The following is a 14,018-nucleotide window of genomic DNA, read 5'->3' on the forward strand; positions in this document are numbered from 1 at the left end:
TTGTTTCCTTCATTTCTCTTTCTTTCTTTTTTTCATTTTTTTTCATTTTTCCGAAGCTGGAAACGGGGAGGCAGTCAGACAGACTCCCGCATGTGCCTGACCGGGATCCACCCAGCATGCCCACCAGGGGGTGATGCTTTGCCCCTCTGGGGCATCGCTCTGTTGCAACCAGAGCCATTCTAGCGCCTGAGGCAGAGACCACAGAGCCATCCCCAGCGCCTAGGCCATCTTTGCTCCAATGGAGCCTTGGCTGCAGGAGGGGAAGAGAGAGACAGAGAGGAAGGAGGGGGTGGGGGGTGGAGAAGCAAATGGGCGCTTCTCCTATGTGCCCTGGCCAGGAATCGAACCTGGGTCCCCCGCACGCCAGGCCGATGCTCTACCGCTGAGGCAACCGGCCAGGGCCATAAGCTGGTCTTTTCAACACACCTCGTTCTCTGGTTGCCAGGCAAGTGGCTGTGAGCAGTAGTAGTTTCTGCCCTTTTCCCTTGTGTGAGATCCCCTCTGGGCTCTCAGCCTCACCCCCCCCCCCCCATTCCTGTAAGCAGGGGAGATTCAGGCGTTCCCTACCAGGTTTTTTGTGGCTTCTTCTTTGCTCCTTGGTTTTTGAGGGCTGTTCTTGTAGTTCAGAGTTGGTTTTTCATGCTGATTTTTCCTAAGTTGATTTGTATTCCAGTTTGGTGGTGAGAGCTGGGCGTCTGTGCGTCTGCCTACTCCGCTGCCATCTTTTCAGTCTCTTTCCATTGCACTTTGAGAGTAAGTAGGAACTTTGAGACCTTCAGGAACCTTTTCTCATGTCTGATTGGCCAGAATTGAGTCATCTGCCTGTCCTTGAACTAGTCTCTGTTACTCTCTATTACTGTTAGATTAATAGATTCACTCCTGGAATGAGGTAATTTCTCCAAATTGCATTACTGCTGGTCCAAAAGGGAGGGTAAAATGAATGTTCAGGAATCAACCTCATATGCACTGTAAATATTTTTTATTTTGTTGCTGTTGCTAGGTTTCAGTTAAACTGATCCTTTAGAAATGGAATAAATTTTTGGGTATTTCTTTTTAACTTGTATTTTATTTTGATCTCTCTTTAAGGTTAAAGGAAAAGGGTCCCTTTTGCCTTCCACTGACCTCCTTTCCCTTCTTCCTTCCTCCCTCCTTGCTTTTTTTCTCCTCTCCCTTCTGAAACATTTACATAGGCCAAGCATTGTGCTCTTATATACAGTACTGATTACCCAAGATGCCAAAATCAGCTTGGAATACTGTCAACATTTTAGAGTTCACAACCCAGGAGACTGAAATTTCCTTGTAATGTCTTTCTCTGAGGCCTGCCCAAGGCCCACCTTCAGATATAGCAGGGGATGGTGGCTCTAAGGAAGACCCTTGTTCTTTCTGTTGGTGGCATGGCCCCAATTTGTTGGGTGGGCTCAGTTTGCTACAGATGGGATTTACTCTTCTCATGAACATCTTGGTTGTACCTATATTCCTCTTAACTTTTGGGTTTTGCATCATTTCTGGTGACTGACTATGCCTAAAACTGACGGCCCCCAAATTATGCTTGTATTCTGGAAGTTAAAGGACTACACAAATTAAATAGAGCATTGTTATAAAGTCTATTCTACCTTTGTTATCTAGTTTGGGAAGAAATAGAATACCAGTAAATGTTGATTCTATTTTTCTATTCTTTATTTCAAAACAAATATACTTCTGTTTACGAGACTCATGAGAATGGAAGTTTTAGCATTATTTGAAGCACTATTGGAGATATATAAATTTTCAAGTACTAGGTAACATTTTAGTCTTCTGTGTTTTGTTAAGGCAGTGTTATTTATGCTTTTAAACTGTGGAGCAATAGTTCTCAGAGTGCCATCCTTGGACTGCAGCATCAGTATCACGTGGGAACTTATTAGAAATACAGACTCTCAGCTCCTACATGAGACCTATTGAATTATAAACTAGGGTCGGGGAGCATTTGCGATCTTGTTCTCTGTCATGTTTGTCAGTTTGGTTCAAGTAAATTCTTTTTTTTTTTTTTTTTCTTTCTGAAGCTGGAAACGGGGAGAGACAGTCAGACAGACTTCCGCATGCGCCTGACCGGGATCCACCCGGCACGCCCACCAGGGGCCACGCTCTGCCCGTCAGGGGGCGATGCTCTGCCCCTCTGGGGCCTCGCTCTGCCGCGACCAGAGCCACTCTAGCACCTGGGGCAGAGGCCAAGGAGCCATCCCCAGCGCCCGGGCCATCTTTGCTCCAATGGAGCCTTGGCTGCGGGAGGGGAAGAGAGAGACAGAGAGAAAGGAGGGAGGGGGTCGAGAAGCAAATGGGCGCTTCTCCTATGTGCCCTGGCTGGGAATCGTACCCGGGTCCCCCGCACGCCAGGCCGATGCTCTACCGCTGAGCCAACCGGCCAGGGCCAGTTCAAGTAAATTCTTAATAAATTTAAAAAAAATTTTAAAAAGACCAACTAGCTCAGCAATAGAGCATCGGCCTGGCGTGTGGAAGTCCTGGGTTCGATTCCTGGCCAGGGCACACAGGAGAAGCGTGCATCTGCCTCTCCACCCTTCCCCTTCTCCTTTATCTCTATCTCTCTCTTCTCCTCTCGCAGCCAAGGCTCCATTGGAGCAAAGTTGGCCTAGGCACTGAGGATGACTCCATGGCCTCTGCCTCAGGTGCTAGAATGGCTCTGGTTGCAAAAGAGCAATGCCCCAGATGGGCAGAGCATCACCCCCTGGTGCGCATGCTGGGTGAATTCCTGTCGGGCACATGTGGGAGTCTGTCTTTCTGCCTCCCCACTTCTCACTTCAGAAAAATAAGTAAATAAATAAAAATAAAAAATTTTTAAAAAGAAAGAGAGGGAGAAAGGGAGGGAGGAAACTAAGGCTGGGAAGCAGTCATTCTGCATTTTAACAAACCCTCCAGATGATTCTGATGCACAGTCATATCTGAGAATGACCTAAAACTGCATTTTAAAATAAGTGCAGAGGTAGATAGCTCTGTTTCTGATTAAATGTTTAGTATTAAAAATTGATTAAATATTTAATAGTGATTGGACCTACACAGCAGAGGTTCTAACATCTTGAAGGTACAATTGATAGAAGTGCCACTTAGCTTTTGGTCTTTTGAATGTAGTGCTCGCTTGACCTTGAGTTTGTGCTCCTGAGAACCTCCCTTCTAGAAGAAGTGGAGTAGTAGTGGAAGGACTTAAAATCTATGAGTAATAGACCAACTCTTTGGAAGCTCTTATTAGGATGTTCTCCATTTGTCAAGTCAGAAAAGGAGATATAAACATTTACTTTAGTTTAAAGTAGTAGTCATAGGTATTTGAGAGCCTTCTTATTCCATTTCTCATCTACTATCAAGATTGTTTTCTCACTGTTACTTAGGTCAGGAATAAAAAATGGAGTCTGTTATGTTGAGAGGCCTTATAATCTCAAACTGTAAACTGACTCAGGAAACATTTACATATATTGAACCAAAACATTTTATTAAGAGAAAGGTAGAGGTATGCCTGACCAGGCGGTGGCGCAGTGCATAGAGCGTCGGACTGGGATTTGGAGGACCCAGGTTTGAGACCCCGAGGTCGCCAGCTTGAGCGCAGGCTCATCTGGTTTGAGCAAGACTCACCAGCTTGAGCCCAAGGTCGCTGGCTTGAGCAAGGGGTCACTCGGTCTGCTGTAGCCCACCGGTCAAGGCACATATGAGAAAGCAATCAATGAACTACTAAGGAGCTACAACGAAGAATTGATGTTTCTCATCTCTCTCCCTTCCTGTCTGTCTGACCCTATCTGTCCCTCTCTTTGACTCTCTCTGTCTCTGCCACACACAAAAAAAGGAGAGAGAAAGGTAGAGGTGTTTCTAGCAAACATGTTGGGCCCATATCTGTTCTTCCGAGGTTCATCTCAGCAAGGGCAGCCACCACTGTAAACTGGTGCCTTGGCAAGCCATGTGAGAGAAGGAACATACCGAATTAGGTAACTAGTAGGTGGGTCCCAGTGTCTCATTCATTATGATCTGATTTGTGTCTTTATATATTTTAGGGGCCCTCCCAGTTGCAGAGAGCTTCAGCTTCTGCTTGGTAACCTTGCTGTCTGATGTGGCGTACAGGGATCCTGCACTTAGGGATGAGGTGAGTGTGAGATGAATTGTTGAGCATTTCTATAAGATCAAAAAGAGTCCTAAAGTACTGATAATAGTAAAAAAAAAATGAAGTAATTATGTTGTTTATATTAATTTTTATTTATTTATTTATTTACAGAGGCAGAGAGTGAGTCAGAGAAAGGGATAGACAGGGACAGACAGACAGGAATGGAGAGAGATGAGAAGCATCAATCATTAGTTTTTTGTTGCACATTGCGACACCTTAGTTGTTCATTGATTGCTTTCTCATATGTGCCTTGACCGTGGGCCTTCAGCAGACCAAGTAACCCCTTGCTGGAGCCAGCGACCTTGGGTTCAAGCTCGTGGGCTTTTGCTCAAACCAGATGAGCCCACGCTTAAGCTGGAGACCTCGAGGTCTTGAACCTGGGTCCTCTGCATCCCAGTCCGATCCTCTATCCATTGCGCCACCACCTGGTCAGGTGAAATTGAAGGTTTTTTTGGGTTTTTTTTTTGTATTTTTCTTGAAGCTGGAAACGGGGAAAGACAGTCAGACAGACTCCCGCATGCGCCCGACCGGGATCCACCTGGCATGCCCACCAGGGGCGATGCTCTGCCCACCAGGGGGCGATGCTCTGCCCCTCTGGGGCGTTGCTCTGCCGCGACCAGAGCCACTCTAGCGCCTGGAGCAGAGGCCAAGGAGCCATCCCCAGCGCCCGGGCCATCTTTGCTTCAATGGAGCCTCCGCTGCAGGAGGGGAAGAGACAGACAGAGAGGAAGGAGGGGGGGTGGAGAAGCAAATGGGCGCTTCTCCTATGTGCCCTGGCCGGGAATCGAACCTGGGTCCCCCGCTCGCCAGGCAGACGCTCTACCGCTGAGCCAACCGGCCAGGGCCTGAAATTTTTTTATAGAAGAGAAGTTTCTGGATAGTTGAAGCTGATCCTTTCAGTGCTTAGATTTTTATGGGGGTGAAGTTTTTAGTTTGCTGGAAATGTTACTTAAATGTGTTTCATGCTTTTTTTTTTTTTTTTTTTTTTTTTTGACAGAGAGAGAGTCAGAGAGAGGGATAGATAGGAACAGACAGACAGGAAGGGAGAGAGATGAGAAGCATCAATTTTTTTTTCATTGTGGCACTTTAGTTGTTCATTGATTGCTTTCTCATATGTGCCTTGACCATGGGGTTACAGCAGACTGAGTAACCCCTTGCTTGAGCCAGCGACCTTGGGCTCCAGCTGGTGAGCCTTGCTCAAACCAGATGAGCCTGCACTCAAGCCGGCAACCTCAGGGTCTCGAACCTGGGTCCTCCGCATCCCAATCCAACGCTCTATCCACTGTGCCACCTCCTGGTCAGGCTGTTTAATACTTTTTTAAACAAAGACAATGATTGTAATCTAACCTTAACAAATCAGGTTATTTTGAAAATCACGGTTTGTATGCTGCTATCTTCAGGGACTTGGCAGGGACTGTCAGGTTGCTTGCTTCTATGCTAAATGTTTTCACCTACCTAAGCTTATTTTTTTTCTTTCTTTTTAAAATAATTGATTTGTTGTTCTATCTATCCATTCATTTACTGGTGACTCTTGGATGCGCCTTGACTAGGATTTGAACCTCCAACCAACTGAGCCACCTGGCCAGGGCCTAGCTAAGCTTTTTTTTTTTTTTTTTTACAGAGACAGAGAGTCAGAGAGAGGGATAGACAGGGACAGACAGACAGGAACGGAGAGATGAGAAGCATCAATCATTAGTTTTTCGTTGTGCGTTGCAACACCTTAGTTTTTCATTGATTACTTTCTCATATGTGCCTTGACCACGAGCTTCAGCAGACCAAGTAACCCGTTGCTCAAGCTAGCGACCTTGGGTCCAAGCTGGTGAGCTTTGCTCAAACCAGATGAACCCGCACTCAAGCTGGTGACCTCGGGGCCTCGAACCTGGGTCTTCCGCATCCCAGCCCGACACTCTATCCACTGTGCCACCGCCTGGTCACAGTGTTAATTTTTTGTGTATTTTTTTAAAGATTATTTTTTTATTTATTGATTTAGCGAGAGAGGAGGGGAGAGAGAGAGAGAGAGAGAGAGAGACAGAAGCATTGATCTGTTTTTTTATGTGCCCTGGCCAGGGATCTAACTGGCAAACTCTGAGCTTTGGGATGATGCTCTCACCAACTGAGCTATCCGCCCAGGGCTTTATTTTTGTATTTTAATTTATAAAATCTCTTTTCTTGATATTAAACTATAAATTCTATTGTCAGTATTTCTGCCTTTCCATTATTTTTTTAAGTTCTTTATTGCTAGGTTGGTTAGAGAGATAAGTAGATATATTAGAATTACATATTATTAAAAAGTTAACAGGCTGTAAGTTAAGGGCTTTTCTACAAAAACATCAAAATAGGGGGGTTAACGCTGAAGACAGTGACAAAGACAATAACACTGCAGACAATGAACACTCACCCTCCTGTAGTACTAGTATATGAAATGGAGGAAATATTTCTTTACAGGTCTTCAGAGGTCAGCATCATTTAATATTAGCAATAATGCAAGAAACTTGATTGTGAACAAGTCATGCCAACTTCATTCACCTTTTTGCCTGAGTTTTCTAAAACTGGTTTTAGAAGGAAATGAGGTGGATATAGTCTAGTTGGTCTTCATCAAGGCATTGGACAAACCCTCTCCTGGCATCCTGGAATATGGGCATAGCATCAAAACAATTTGTAAGGAACCGCTCAAAGGACCTCCTGAAAGGGTGACTGGTGAGGTGCCAACCCAGCAGGACGCTTCCCCCTACTGTTGAAGCAAAATGAGCCATGTCCATTAATGAAGATCAGGAAGCAAGCGAACCTCATTTGTAGAAAACAACTCCAGGAATTAACAAACACACAGTATGGTGAAGTAAAGTTAATGCCATGAGCTTTGTAGGACTCAGTGACAGGCAAAAAATACCAGCTATGTAAGTAGAGGTGGCATAGCTTGGAAGCAGCATGTATGGAAAAGATTTAAATATTTTATATGTGAGCTCATTGAACCGGCAGTGTAAAGTAGCTGCCAGGACACAGTGTAAAGAAGCTAATGACACATACATGAAAGGGTAGAATCTGTGTTGTTTGGTGATTACTCAGTGAGGTCTAGCATCCCTGGAATATTAATGGATTTTATACTGAGCACTACAGTTTGAGATGGTGTCTGACACAGTGGACTACAGTAAAATCACAAGCTGGCAATCAGCATCATCAAGAACTGGTAATTATAAGAAATGGATGAAGAGAACTAGGAATATTTAGCCATGCAAAGGGATTTGGGGGCCTTTCACCTGCTTGCAGAATATGGAGGAAGGAGTGGCTCCAGCAGCTGGTGGGTACAAGCCCCAGGAGGACAGCATGGCCCAGTGTTAAGAGGAACTCTGGATCAGCCCAAAGAGGGAAGATTTCTGTGCCTGAAAGGTCAGCTAATTGGCCCCTCAGCAGAGCTCTCATGTGGGGAATTATATATCAGATATGAGGTTGGACAATATAATATCTGAAATTTCTAATTCTGAATTAATTTTGTGATAATTTTCTTACTGACTGTAAGTTTTCTGTTTCCTTGGCTATTACAGATTCTAGAGGCACTTTTGCAGGTTTTACATGTCCTTTTGGGAATGTGCCAGGCTTTGGAGATTCAAGAGAAAGGTATGATTATAGATTCAAGACTTTTTTTTTGTATTTTTTCTGAAGCTGGAAACGGGGAGGCGGTCAGACAGACTCCTGCATGCGCCCGACCGGGATCCACCCAGCACGCCCACCAGGGGGCGATGCTCTGTCCATCCGGGGCGTCGCTCTGTTGTGACCAGAGCCACTCTAGGGCCTGAGGCAGAGGCCACGGAGCCATCCCCAGCGCCATCTTTGCTCCAGTGGAGGTTTGGCTGCGGGAGGGGAAGAGAGAGACATAGAGGAAGGAGAGGAAGAGGAGTGGAGAAGCAGATGGGCGCTTCTCCTGTGTGCCCTGGCCGGGAATCGAACCCAGGACTTCCACACACCAGGCCGACGCTCTTAACCACTGAGCAAACCGGCCAGGGCCTAGATTCAAGACTTTTTTTTTTTTTTTTTGTATTTTTCTGAAGCTGGAAACGGGGAGAGACAGTCAGACAGACTCCCGCATGCGCCCGACCGGGATCCACCCGGCACGCCCACCAGGGGCGACGCTCTGCCCACCAGGGGGCGATGCTCTGCCCCTCCGGGGCGTCGCTCTGCCGAGACCAGAGCCACTCTAGCGCCTGGGGCAGAGGCCAAGGAGCCATCCCTAGCGCCCGGGCCATCCTTGCTCCAGTGGAGCCTAGGCTGCGGGAGGGGAAGAGAGAGACAGAGAGGAAGGAGGGGGTGGGGGTGGAGAAGCAAATGGGCGCTTCTCCTGTGTGCTCTGACCGGGAATCGAACCCGGGTCCCCCGCACGCCAGGCTGACGCTCTACCGCTGAGCCAACCAGTCAGGGCCTAGATTCAAGACTTTTTAAAAATTGGTTTTGTGGGTTTTTTTTTTGCTTTCTTCAGTGTTCTTTTCTATTCTTTACTATACTATGTACATCATGGATGAAAATCTTCCAGTATTACTTGTGTTTGTTGTGTGTTAGCTAAGAGGTCACATGGGGGTCATGAGCACAGTTTTGCCATCTGAAAATGTTGCGTGACCTTGGACAAGTCACCTCATTCTTTTGGGCCTAAGTTTTTTCACTTGTAACATGTCTGACTTCCAAAGGCCATTTTTCCTCTAGGGTAAGACTAACAATATGATCCTGGGAGTAATAAATGTATTAAGTGTAGTAAAGGTGCCTGATAACGTGACTTAGCTGTATAGTTAATTTGGATATACCATGAATAGACGGAGACCTCCCAGAAAAGGCAGCTGTGTGTGACACAGACATAGTCTCAAATTATTGTTAATGCCAAATTGAAAATATCATTGGTCAGCCCTTAGAGTTGACCCTGTTGCTATGGCTCATTCTGACCCTTCAGATTCATTAGTGGGTGGGTTGTGAGATGTGAGCCAGTGTTACAAGTTGGTACGGTATGGTTCTCTCACAGGAAACTTTCTGGAATCAGAACATTCTTACTTTGTCTCCTAGAATACCTTTGCAAATATGCAATCCCATGCCTGATCGGAATCTCACGAGCGTTTGGCCGTTACAGCAACACAGAAGAGTCTCTCCTCTCCAAACTCTTTCCCAAAGTCCCTCCTCATTCCCTCCGGGTCCCAGAGGAGCTGGAAGGCATTCGGAGGCGTTCCTTCAATGACTTTCGCTCCATCCTCCCCAGCAATTTGCTGACTGTGTGTCAGGAGGGCACCCTGAAGAGGAAGACCAGCAGTGTTTCCAGCATCTCTCAGGTGGGGCTACACTCCCGGGAAGAGAGGAGAGAGGTCTTGCTAAGTGCTCACATGAAGAAAATCCCACTTGAATGTAGCTTGAGGAAACTTAGAAAACATAAAATGTTCTTACTAGAATTCTCTTTAATATAGAAGAGAATTATAATTCCCTTTTATATAATTTATAAGTGTTTTCATTTCCTAGTCATGAAGTATTTGTTTCCTAGCAGTTGGGTGCCAAAGTCTATTCTGAGTTGGAGACAGTTGGTGTCCTAAAGAAGTATATAACTGACTCATGGAGAAAAGATAGACACAAAACATGAGACTAATTCATTTTAGTAACCAAGGACAAAATGTATGTCTGGACAGGAAGAATTTAGTGATTTGGTATATAGTAGAGAATGCTGTAGGTACAGTGGGCTTCAGGGAGGTGAGACTTGAACCACAAATTGAAGTACAACTATTGAGCAGGCAGACAACATTATCTAAGACAAATCTGACAGATTTGACTGGCCTTTTCTGATCTGTAAGGATGGTTGTGTGTTTCAGGTCAGCCCTGAACGTGGGATGCCTCCTCCCAGTTCCCCTGGAGGATCCGCCTTACACTGCTTTGAAGGTAGGCTTCACCTTCATGTTGACCTAGCACTTAGATAGCAGGTTCTTAGTGACCACTAAGGGCTTAATTTTTATCGATTTTTTAATTAAGAGACAGACAGAGTAAGGGAGAGAGGGGAGGGGGAAGGGAAGCATTTGTTGGTCCACTCAGTCATGCATTTTTTGTTTGCTTCCTGTGTGTGGCCTGATTGGAGAGTGAACCCTCGACTTTGTTGTTTTGGGAGAATGCTTTTTTTTTATTTTTATTTTTTTATTCATTTCAGAGAAGAGAGAGAGAGAGAGAGAAGGTGGGGAGGAGCAGGAAGCATCAACTCCCATATGTGCCTTGACCAGACAAGCCCAGGGTTTCAAACCGGTGACCTCAGCATTCCAGGTCAAGGCTTTATCCACTGTGCTACCAAAGGTCAGGCAAGGGAGAACGCTCTTAACTGACTGAGCTAACCATCCAGGGCCCATAGTGACTACTTCTTGTGATGTCAGGGATGGTAATACTAATGCTCTGCTGTCATGCATCTAAAGTGTTAAACTTTTAGAAAGCACTTAGTTTTCTATCCACTAAGCCAGCTGGCCAAGGCCATAAGAATTCTTTTTAAGAATTAGTTTTTATTTTATTTTATTTTATTTTTTTACAGAGACAGAGTCAGAGAGAGGGATAGAGAGGGACAGACAGGAACGGAAAGATGAGAAGCATCAATTATCAGTTTTTCATTGCGACACCTTAGTTCATTGATTGCTTTCTCATATGTGCCTTGACCGTGGACCTTCAGCAGACCGAGTAACCCTTTGCTCAAGGCAGCGATCTTGGGTCCAAGCTGGTGAGCTTTTTGCTCAAACCAGATGAGCCCGTGCTCAAGCTAGCGACCTCGGGGTCTTGAACCTGGGTCCTTCGCATCCCAGTCCGACGCTCTATCCACTGTGCCACCGCCTGGTCAGGCTTTAAGAATTAGTTTTTAGGCCCTGGCCGGTTGGCTCAGTGGTAGAATGTCGGCCTGGCGTGCAGGAGTCCCGGGTTCGATTCCTGGCCAGGGCACACAGGAGAAGCATCCATCTGCTTCTCCACCCCTCCCCCTCTCCTTCCTCTCTGTCTCTCTCTTCCCCTCCCACAGCTGAGGCTCCCTTGGAGCAAAGTTGGCCCAAGCGCTGAGGATGGCTCCATGGCCTCTGCCTCAGGCACTAGAATGGCTCTGGTCACAATAGAGCAATGCCCCAGATGGGCAGAGCATCGCCCCCTGGTGAGCATGCTGGGTGAATCCCTGTCAGGCTCATGCGGGAGTCTGTCTGACTGCTCCCCCCCCCCCCCCCCCCCCCCGTTTCCAACTTCAGAAAAAAAAAAAAAAAAGAATTAGTTTTTAAAAGAACAAACCTGATCATTTAATATCCTGCTAAAAAACTTTCAGTGATGCCCCCCTGCATAAATCCAAAATCTAGATCGTTGGTCCTTGCGGTTTCTGTCATCTATGCCCACCACACACTGGCTCAGCCACACAAGACTTCATCCTTATGTCATGGTGTCTATCTAGAGATGCCCTCTGATTACAAACTTCTTACCTTTTATTATTACTATTTAAAAAATACACTTGCGGCCCTGGCCGGTTGGCTCAGCGGTAGAGCGTCGGCCTGGCCGGCCTGGCGTGCGGGGGACCCGGGTTCGATTCCTGGCCAGGGCACATAGGAGAAGCACCCATTTGCTTCTCCACCCCCCCTCCTTCCTCTCTGTCTCTCTCTTCCCCTCCCGCAGCCAAGGCTCCATTGGAGCAAAGATGGCCCGGGCGCTGGGGATGGTTCCTTGGCCTCTGCCCCAAGCACTAGAGTGGCTCTGGTCGCGACAGAGCGACACCCCAGAGGGGCAGAGCATTGCCCCCTGGTGGGCAGTGCGGCGCCCCTGGTGGGCGTGCTGGGTGGATCCCGGTCAGGCGCATGCGGGAGTCTGTCTGTCTGTCTCTCCCCGTTTCCAGCTTCAGAAAAATACAAAAAAAAAATACACTTGCATATACTTAAGGTGTATAACATGGTGATTTAATATACATCTACATAGTGAGGTGATTATTATAGACAAGCTATTAATATACCTGTCTCCTCATATAGCTACCTTTTTTGGAGGGGTAAATGCACTGAAATCTATTCTCAGAAAATTTTCATTATTCAATACACTATTATTAACTGTGGTCATAATAGTGTTGTATATTATCTCTCTTGACTTAATTCATCCCATATAACAGCAACTTCATTCTCTTTGACCAAAATTTCCTCATTTCCCCCACCTCCCTATCTCCGGTAACCATTGCTCAACTCTGCTCCTATGTTTCTAATATTTTTAGAGTCTACATATAAGTGAGCTCATGTAGCTTTTTTTTTCTTTCTGTGTCTGACTTATTTCACTTAGCATAATGACCTCCAGGCTTTTCCATGTTGTAAATGGTAGGATCCCCTTCTTTTTAAGGCTAAATGAGATTCCATTTTTTACACACACACACACACACACACACACACACACACCCCTCTTCTTACTTTTCTTTAAACTGGCTTTATCATCCCCTTCTTTTTAAGGCTAAATGAGATTCCATTTTATACACACACCCCCCACACCTTCTTACTGCCTTTAAACCGGCTTTATTCTTTCTCTCCTTTTTTTCCTAGCTTATTCCCTTTTTCAATGGTAGTTTATTGTGTTGGCCTCCATAATCTAAACTCCTTTCAGTATTATTGCCCATCTCATCCCCTCTGTTGTAAGATGCTGGTTTGTTCTTTGGAGACCCATCCACCTTTAGTCGGGTTAGCAGTGCATCACTAGCATCATATAATTATGCACCACTCTGACACAATTGTAATAAACTCAATTCTCTGCTTTTTCTGTGTTCTAGTACTTGAAAAGGTTATAAAGTGAAGTCTTTGGTTCTTTATAGATTAATACTGTCTGACACTATTTTTTTTAATTTCTTGTTTATTCATTTTTAGAGAGCAGAGGGAGAGACAGAGAGAGAGAGAGAGAGAGAGGAGAGACAGAGAGAGAGAAGGGGGGGAGGAGCTGGAAGCATCAACTCCCATATGTGCCTTGACCAGGCAAGCCCAGGGTTTCGAACCAGCGACCTCAGCATTTCCAGGTCGACGCTTTATCCACTGCACCACCACAGGTCAGCTGTCTGTCACTATTTAATATAAAAATATTACAGGCTTATTTTCCAGGCATAGTCTTGTATTACAATTTTTAAATAAGGGGTTTTTAAATGATTACATACATTTATTATGTGTTGGATGATTTGCTGTTTTTGTTCTGATTTTTAAATTTCTAATAATTTGCATTTTTGTGCTAATTTTGGTGGTAAAATATCTTTGGAGCCCTTTGGACCTCAAACTTCCACATCTCTCAATCTTTTTTTTTTTTTTTTGTATTTTTCTGAAGCTGGAAACGGGGAGAGACAGACAGACTCCCGTATGTGCACGACCAGGATCCACCCAGCACGCCCACTAGGAGGGGTGCTCTGCCCATCCGGGGCGTCGCTCTGTTGCGACCAGAGCCACTCTAGCGCATGGGGCAGAGGCCAAGGAGCCATCCCCAGTGCCCGGGCCATCTTTGCTCCAATGGAGCCTCGGCTGCGGGAGGGGAAGAGAGAGACAGAGAGGAAGGAGAGGGGGAGGAGTGGAGAAGCAGATGGGCGCCTCTCCTATGTGCCCTGGCCGGGAATCGAACCCGGGACTTCTGCACGCCAGGCCGATGCTCTACCACTGCGCCAACTGGCCAGGGCCTCTCAATCTTTAAAAAGCTGTAATTTCTTATTTTTCTTCCCATATGTTGTTATCAGTGTCTGGATTGAAAATATTAGGACATGATTACATCTGAGCTTTTAACATGAAACACCCCAGTGAGAGGTATCAGTCACCAAGAATTTGCAATCCAGCCTTTAGTTCTTCTTCTTTTTGTTTTATCTTTTTTTTCCAAGTAAGAGGAGAGGAGATAGATTCCTGCATGCACCCTGACCCAGATCTACCTA

At 45.8% G+C, this 14,018-nt stretch overlaps 1 protein-coding gene across 1 annotated transcript in view; it reads left to right on the top strand.

Annotated features, from left to right (window-relative positions):
- The window catches only part of PI4KA (phosphatidylinositol 4-kinase alpha), a 130,424-nt gene that overhangs the window by 23,611 nt on the left and 92,795 nt on the right, over window positions 1–14,018 (top strand). The window contains exons 4-7 of the mRNA XM_066259944.1: window positions 4,029–4,117; window positions 7,675–7,747; window positions 9,176–9,435; window positions 9,964–10,030. Coding sequence (XP_066116041.1) covers window positions 4,029–4,117; window positions 7,675–7,747; window positions 9,176–9,435; window positions 9,964–10,030 — 489 coding nt within the window. The remainder of the gene's footprint in view (window positions 1–4,028; window positions 4,118–7,674; window positions 7,748–9,175; window positions 9,436–9,963; window positions 10,031–14,018) is intronic.

The sequence above is a fragment of the Saccopteryx bilineata genome, chromosome 2 (genome assembly GCF_036850765.1).
Source record: "Saccopteryx bilineata isolate mSacBil1 chromosome 2, mSacBil1_pri_phased_curated, whole genome shotgun sequence".
Classification (NCBI taxonomy): domain Eukaryota; kingdom Metazoa; phylum Chordata; class Mammalia; order Chiroptera; family Emballonuridae; genus Saccopteryx; species Saccopteryx bilineata.